Below are 7500 nucleotides of genomic sequence, written 5' to 3'. Positions count from 1 at the left end.
ACGGCAGACGGGCTGCGGTTACTCTGAGTGTGTGGTTCGGTCGCAGCTCGCCTCGCGTTAGCGCCGGCGTCAGCGAGGACCGCTCCAGAGTGCAGGATTACAGAGCGGGAATCCGCTGCCCTCGGTCCCGTTTGTGCCACATTAAAAACCCTCGTGGTGCTCAAACACTTGTAGTTGTCCTCCAAGGCGATAAACATAATATACCTGGATGCCCGTTTGATCATCAGAACACCGTTTCATGTTCCCACCTCACAGTTTAAGACTGTCTGCTTTTGGTTGGTGCAGCTTCGATGCTTCCTGCGCAGAAACATCCAGACTGAAGCTCTCACAGCTTCCTGTCTGAAGACAGATGCTCGTGCGAGCGTCTCATCTGTTTGTTTGTGTGTTTCACAATCACGCCGATGACTTTAACCATCTGCTCTGCATGCACAGATTAATACGCTCGTGTGTGACGGACATCCTGGCTGTCTGGGTTTCATCACAGTTTGCTATTAAAAGGCCCGACAGCTCAAAGCTTTGCTTCAATAAATACAGGAAAGAAGAAGAATGTGCACCCCCCCACACCCACGCCCCTTCCCCCTGTGGGACACTTCTGCCCCTCCCTGGGGTGAGGGTGCTTCTTGGCCCCGGGGTGCATGGCTGGATGTTCTGATGTGGTCGTTGGCCTGCTCTCTTGGTGGTTTGGGGGGCTGCTGTCTCTGTGCATCCTTTCATTCTACCCCTGCCTGCCCGTGCTATTGCACAGATAATAAGTCATAACTGAAATGAATAAATAAACATGAACTAGAGGAGCCTACATGTATCTGGTCTTGGAAAAGCAAAATGTGTTCGGCATCGCCGTGCATTCACATCACAGTTCAGAGTGCAGAAGCTGCCAGACGGGACAGGATATCAAAGAAGAAGAAATGTTGATGTAAGGAGGAGAGAAAAACAGTTCAGAGAGGAGGAGAGACGAGAGAAGACGAGGAAATGTTTGACACTCACCGGATCTCCTCTCAGTCCTTGCTGTCCTTTCACCCCCGTCTCCCCCGTAATTCCTGGGATACCCTAAGGACAACAGTTCAGCCCGTCAATATAAGCAAAGGTCAGAGGTCAGCAACCACCAGCATCATTCCTCTACTTTAAAAAAAAAATCCCACTGTTTCAGATCATTACAGCCTTAGGACCCTACACCACACAACATGTTCCATCTAAGCCTGAAGCCTGACTCTGTCATCCCCCATGTAGCCGGGGTATCAGAGAAATTCAGAGTTTTCTCCAAGCACGACATCCCGGTGCATTTCAGACCCAGCAACACACTCAGACACAAACTGGTTCACCCGAAAGACAAAACGCCAAAACACAGACTTAACAATGTGGTGTATGCTGTACAGTGCAGCGAGGAATGCCCAGACCTCTACATCGGAGAGACCAAACAGCCACTTCACAAGCGCATGGCACAACACAGAAGAGCCACCTCCACAGGACAAGACTCAGCAGTCCATCTGCATCTAAAGGTCAAAGGTCACTCTTTCGAGGATGCCAACGTTCACATTTTGGACAGAGAGGACAGATGGTTTGAAAGAGGAGTGAAAGAAGCATCTATGTCCACTGTGAGCGACCATCTTTGAACAGAGGCGGGGTTTACGACACCAACTCTCTGCCATCTATAATCCAGTTTTGAGATCCTTCCCAGACGCCTTAACGCCCACTCACATCCTGGGCCATCTGACCTCAGGAATTCACATGATAAGGTGGGGCCAGGTTTCACAATGAACTCACCCGAAACTCTGGCTGATTGGGACCCACACCCAGTTTCACACCTTGGCTCAGGCGATTAGAGGATCATCAGGGGTCCTTTTGTCCCTCTGTGGGGGGAAACTCCCACTAGGTTTATATCTGGGACTCTCCACCATTTGACCTTAGAACTGAAGAAGCTTCTCGGATGAGAGGTGAAACGTCTTCAAGCAACTCAAAGAAGTCCAGACGCTTCTCTTTGCAAGCTCCTTTGACTACGATGACCGAGAACCTTCACAGACGGATCATTACAGCCTCATTTCTAAAGACACCGAGACGGCTTTACTGAAACTCACTAACGACATGATACAGGTGGTTGTAGCTCAGCAACCTTTGACCCCTTTGATTGTCACACTCTCACTAACTGATCTGGCTGCTCTCAGGAGCCTCTCATCTTAAACTGACAGATGTTTCAGAACTGATGCTAACATCTGTACGTCCTCGTGCTAAGGCATCCCTCAGGGCTCAGTCCGGGTCTGTTTGCATCACACGTGTTAGCCGTGGGCTAGCTGCTATCTGCTCTCTCCTTTCCTCCAGCTCAGTCCCGAGGTTCTCGTGTTCGGCTCTGACGGTTTCTTTAAGGAGGTCGGTCGTTACGTGAACAAACATTTGAAGTGTGCAGTATTTGAAATTTGCCATCCAATCATGTAAAATACCTTTTAGTTCACACTTTTTCTCCCACCTTTATCCCTGTGAGTCAATTTTAAATGTGCCTGTGTTTTTGTCCAAACAACCTCCAACGGTGCAAACCAAACCGCTGCCTCATTCTTGGTTCCCTTCTCTGACTCAGTGAAATTCAGAATTCATTTGAAAATTGCAGTATAAAGTATCGATGTTAAAATAACATTATATAGTTTTTGTTTTCTTTTACCGGGTTGCCGAGGTGTCCTCTCTCTCCTCGGGCTCCATCCCGTCCCGTCACTCCCTGCCGACACAGAAACACAGGAATTCCATTAAGCATGGAAACCCCCCCAATCAGCTCCCTTCCTGAGACGCCCGCTCGTTTCCTCCACGATGAGGACAGAAACTCATCGGTGTCTCTCCATCAGTGAGTCAAATCTGAACCTTTGGATCATTGTCACCAGTGTTGGTCAAGTTACTTGAAAAAAGTAATCAGTAACTAATTACTGATTACTTCCCCAAAAAAGTAATCCTGTTACTTTACTGGTTACTTAGTTACTTTTTAAAAACACGATTTACAACCTGAATAGGTGATAAAGTGATAGATCTTTCAGCCCAATTCTACTTTTTCTGCATAATCCATCATACAAAATATAATCAAATGGAAAAGTCTCTTTTTAAAACTTGTTTTATTAGTTTTAATCTTTTAACTTTATGCATCAAGCAAACATTTAATTATCTGCAACATTCTCTGACTGGAAGAAATTAGTTTAATATTTAAACCTATTTTCTGCACATTCCAGCTCATAAAATAAAATATTTTGTGTGTTTACACTCAGTCTTTCAAATAGATGCAAGTAAAACACAGCAGAAAATAAATAAAGTCAAAGACTCAGCGGTCCTGTTGCTCTATTTTCACCTGTAAAGCAGGAGTGGGGTAGGCGGAGGTTTACCCTGGTGCAGGTGTGCCGCGGTCAGTGGAAGAATCCGCGAGTTTCTCTGTGAGTTTCCCATTACGTCGTAGCTACTCGGTGCTTGTTGGAAGTTTAGGGGTTTTTTTGCTGTAAAAAGAAGTTTTCTTCCCACGCACAGCGGACGCTAATGTTTTTGTCACTTTTTATGGAATCAAACTCAAAGTAAGGTCAGTACTTCCACGCTTTAAACGCTGCACGCTCATACTCTCTCTGCACTCGATATATGATCCATTGTTGATCTGCACACAGCTGTTGTCACGAACGTCGCACTCGCTTACGTCACTGTCATGAGACATTCTCGCAAAAAATCACGGTTTTAGTAACGCAGTAACGCAGCGTTCCTACGGGAAAGTAACGGTAATCTAATTACCATTTTTGCAATAGTAATCCCTTACTTTACTCGTTACTTTAAACAAGTAATCAGATTACAGTAACGCGTTACTGCCCATCTCTGATTGTCACTGACTCTTCGGGCTGTTTACTAATAATTTTTTATGGTGGCGGTAATATGATCAACATTTGATGCATGATGAAAATGAAAGTTGACCGTCGAGGCAGGAAAAGCAGCGCGCCGACATGCCGGGTGTTGTACTCTCCGTGTTCACTGCCTCTGAGCTTTGAATGGCCGAGGGCCGTTTCAGAGAGCTGTGACGTCTGTGTGAGAGCTCGCCGACTTCATCTGCGCTGCAGCGTTATCAGGATGTTTGCAGCTGCCGGGGAACAAAGGAAGACTTTGGAAAAAGAGGGATCTGCCTCAGATAAATGATGTTTGTGATGGCAGCCGAGCGGAGAGTGAAACTACCCTGACTCAGTGCTGACATATGAGAGCAGTCAGCAGCTGTCTCTGTGGATGGACTGCAGCTGGTAGTCCTGAGCTCAGGAACCAGCTCTCCCAGTGCTGCCGGACCTGGACCACCAACACCAGCTGCAGCCCAACAGTTCAGCATTTCACTGCATATCGGACTGTGTATGACTGTGCATGTGACAAATAACATTTGAATTTGAGCTGGACACCAGAGTCTCTGCAGAGGCAGCCGTTGGCATCGACGACCAGCGTGATGGTTAGCAGAAATGGAACTTTCAAATTAAAAGCCCGGGGTCTGGCGCTTATCTTGCTGAGTGGATGAAAGACTAAAGGAAACGTAGCGGTGTTGATAACACATAAACGATGGTGTGATTTTGCTCATATGAACCTTTTACTTTGGGTTAACAGAGGACGCTGAGCCACCAGCAGCTATGACACAACATAATAATTTATCAAAGGTTTATTAAATATTTCATTGATGTTAAAATAATTATTCAGTAATGTTTAGTTACCAGTTTATTGGGAAAATAAACAAAGGAAGCAGAAATGTGGTGATTCGGTCGTTGGTGTCACTCAGGTTTCCCGTTATCTGTCATCATCCTTCCTGTTTATGCATCGCGATATCTCACGCTACAGATCACAGAGATACCTGACGATGAAGGCGATCAGGATGAAGCTGTGCTATCTGTACGTCAGTACCTGTTCTCCGTCCACTCCGCTCAGCCCGTCCTCTCCGTCTTCGCCCTGCGGCGGTGGAAGAAAAGTCTTCTGTGAGACTTTATCAGGACGTGAGTGTTTGTGCTTCCTCCTACATTCCTGAGTAACTCACCCTTTCTCCTCGCAGCCCTCTGAAGCCCTGCAAACACACAAACGCACACACATCATCAACATCGGCTTCTGGCAGATCTGCTCCGGGACATTTCAGCGGCACTGCTCTACCTTCTGTCCTCTGATTCCCGAGCATCCCTGGACTCCCTGAGGTCCGCTCGGTCCAGGTAAACCTCTCCCGCCCTGCGACACACAGACAGAGTGAGCAGCGACGCAGCAAAAGACGCAGATGATGGTTTATGATTCACGTTTGAGCAGCTGGCAGACAGAGTGACGCTCTTGGTCCGTTTTGACTCACAGAGACGACTTTCACAGATGTTTATCTCTTTATCTAAACGTCTTTTTTGTCCTCAACAACAATTCAAAGTGACGTAGAACTAGGGTTGCAAAATTCCCGGAATTTTCAAAGATGGAATCTTTCCATGGGAATTAACGGGAATTTATGGGAATAAACGGGAATTAACGGGAATTTATGGGAATAAACTGGGAATTTTCAAAATTGAAGGTTGGCTCTTCTTAGGGAACTTAAATATAGTTGAGGAAAGTATATTTTAGCATAATATTGACAAAAACAAACAAATGCAATTCAAATACACTTGAATATCCATGCCATTCCTTAATCACATGTACAGAGCACAAGCTTGCTGCATGGCTATTGAGACCACCTACTGGCACTGTGCATGCCTCCATCACATGTACACATGGACCACACTTTTGAGCCTGAAGGACAAAGAGTATTGAAGGCACACATTTGAGCCTGTGGACTTAACAAGTGAGGTAAGTTTTGATGATATTATGGGAAAATATATTCATTAAATGTTTAAATTGTGAATATCACATAAAATGTATTAATCTGGTAGATAGCAATCTGATAAGATGCTAAATAAAATGCTAGCATCTGATAAGATGCTAAATAAAATGCTAGCATCTAATCAGATGCTAAATAAAATGCTAGCATCTGTTAGATGCTAAATAAAATGCTAGCATCTGTTAGATGCTAAATAAGCCATAGCTAGTATAACATAAAGAAGATGCTAGCTTCCTCATTTGGTTGTTTTGTTTTGAAGATCATTCCAGTTGTTTAGCTAGCCTTACTATTTATATCTGTTTATTATCATATTGCAATTGTATTATTACGATCTCTTGCATTGCATTAGCATTTTTACAAGCTCTTGTTTTATTTTACAGAAAAATGCCACGTGCGCTATCTGATGTGTGGAGACATTTTACACCAGCTAATGTACAAGGGAAATCTGTATATATGTGTAAGTATTGTGATAAGACGTACGTGAAGAATGCCACAAAAATGCAGCAGCACATTGCAAAGTGCAAAAAAATTCCTCAAGGCCCAACACATGCAGCAGCCAGGAGTTCCACTCAAGGGGAAAATGAATCTGTTTCAGCTGTATCAGAGTCAGATACCCACTCATCAGCTCCTGGTCCCTCTGGCATCAGAGGATTCTTTGATTTTATGGATGACACTAGCCAGAAAAACGCAGATGAGTGTTTCGCTCGTGCAATCTATGCAACTGGCTCACCCCTGATGCTGACATCCAATGTGTACTGGAAGAGATTTTTGAATGTTCTCCGACCAGCATACATTCCCCCAACCAGACATGCATTGTCTACTCATCTACTGGATGAAGAGTTCAGTCGAGTTCAAGCAAAGGTGAAACAGACCATTGACCAAGCTGACTGTATTTCAGTCATCACTGATGGATGGTCCAATATCAGGGGACAAGGAATTATTAACTACATAATCACCACTCCTCAGCCTGTGTTCTACAAGAGTGTAGACATAAAGGAAAACAGACACACAGGCCAATACATTGCAGATGAGCTAAAAGTGATCATCAATGACCTTGGACCAGATAAGGTTTTTGCACTGGTCACTGACAACGCAGCCAACATGAAGATTGCCTGGGCACATGTGGAGGAGACCTACCCTCATATAACTACTATTGGCTGTGCAGCCCATACACTAAACCTTCTCCTAAAAGACATAATGGCACTAAAAACAATGGACACTCTGAATAAGAGAGTGAAGCAAGTTCTGAAATATGTTAAAGGCAAACAAGTAACTTCCGCTACATTTCTGTCAAAGCAAAAGGAAAAGAACAAGAGTACTACACTGAAGCTTCCCAGCATAACGCGATGGGGTGGTGTTGTTATCATGTTTGACAGCCTTCTGGAGGGAAAGGAGTCTCTGCAAGAGATGGCCATATCCCAGTCTGTAAGCATCGACAGTGACATCAAGAAGGTCATCTTGGATGATGTGTTCTGGGAAAGAGTATCTAGCAGTCAGAAAATCCTCAAACCTATTGCAGCAGCAATAGCGAAGATAGATGGGGATGGTGCCATCTTGTCAGATGTCCAGTGCCTTTTTGCAGAACTCAAAGAAGAAATCCAGACAATTCTGCCCACTTCCCTACTACTGAAAGCAGAGGAAACGGCTGTGGTCAAGTCATTGGAACAGCGGAGGGAGTTCTGCATGAA

At 44.9% G+C, this 7500-nt stretch overlaps 2 protein-coding genes across 2 annotated transcripts in view; one reads left to right on the top strand and one right to left on the bottom strand.

The window, feature by feature from the left end:
• Nucleotides 1-7500, bottom strand: part of col6a4a (collagen, type VI, alpha 4a) — a 65376-nt gene that overhangs the window by 20065 nt on the left and 37811 nt on the right. The window contains 5 exon segments of the mRNA XM_085472501.1: nucleotides 985-1047; nucleotides 2648-2701; nucleotides 4876-4920; nucleotides 5006-5032; nucleotides 5116-5187. Coding sequence (XP_085328627.1) covers nucleotides 985-1047; nucleotides 2648-2701; nucleotides 4876-4920; nucleotides 5006-5032; nucleotides 5116-5187 — 261 coding nt within the window.
• The window catches only part of LOC146699530 (uncharacterized), a 2549-nt gene continuing 544 nt past the window's right edge, over nucleotides 5496-7500 (top strand). Inside the window, exons 1-2 of the mRNA XM_085472769.1 lie at nucleotides 5496-5781; nucleotides 6193-7500. The exon at nucleotides 6193-7500 is cut by the window's right edge and continues 544 nt beyond it. Of these exons, the coding sequence (XP_085328895.1) occupies nucleotides 6197-7500 (1304 nt within the window). The 5' untranslated portion in view covers nucleotides 5496-5781; nucleotides 6193-6196. The remainder of the gene's footprint in view (nucleotides 5782-6192) is intronic.

The sequence above is a fragment of the Copadichromis virginalis genome, linkage group LG11, assembly GCF_057382275.1.
Source record: "Copadichromis virginalis isolate Kocher_CV1m ecotype Utaka linkage group LG11, C_Virginalis_male_GT1.1, whole genome shotgun sequence".
NCBI lineage: Eukaryota > Metazoa > Chordata > Actinopteri > Cichliformes > Cichlidae > Copadichromis > Copadichromis virginalis.
This window is presented reverse-complemented; position numbering and strand designations above follow the sequence as displayed.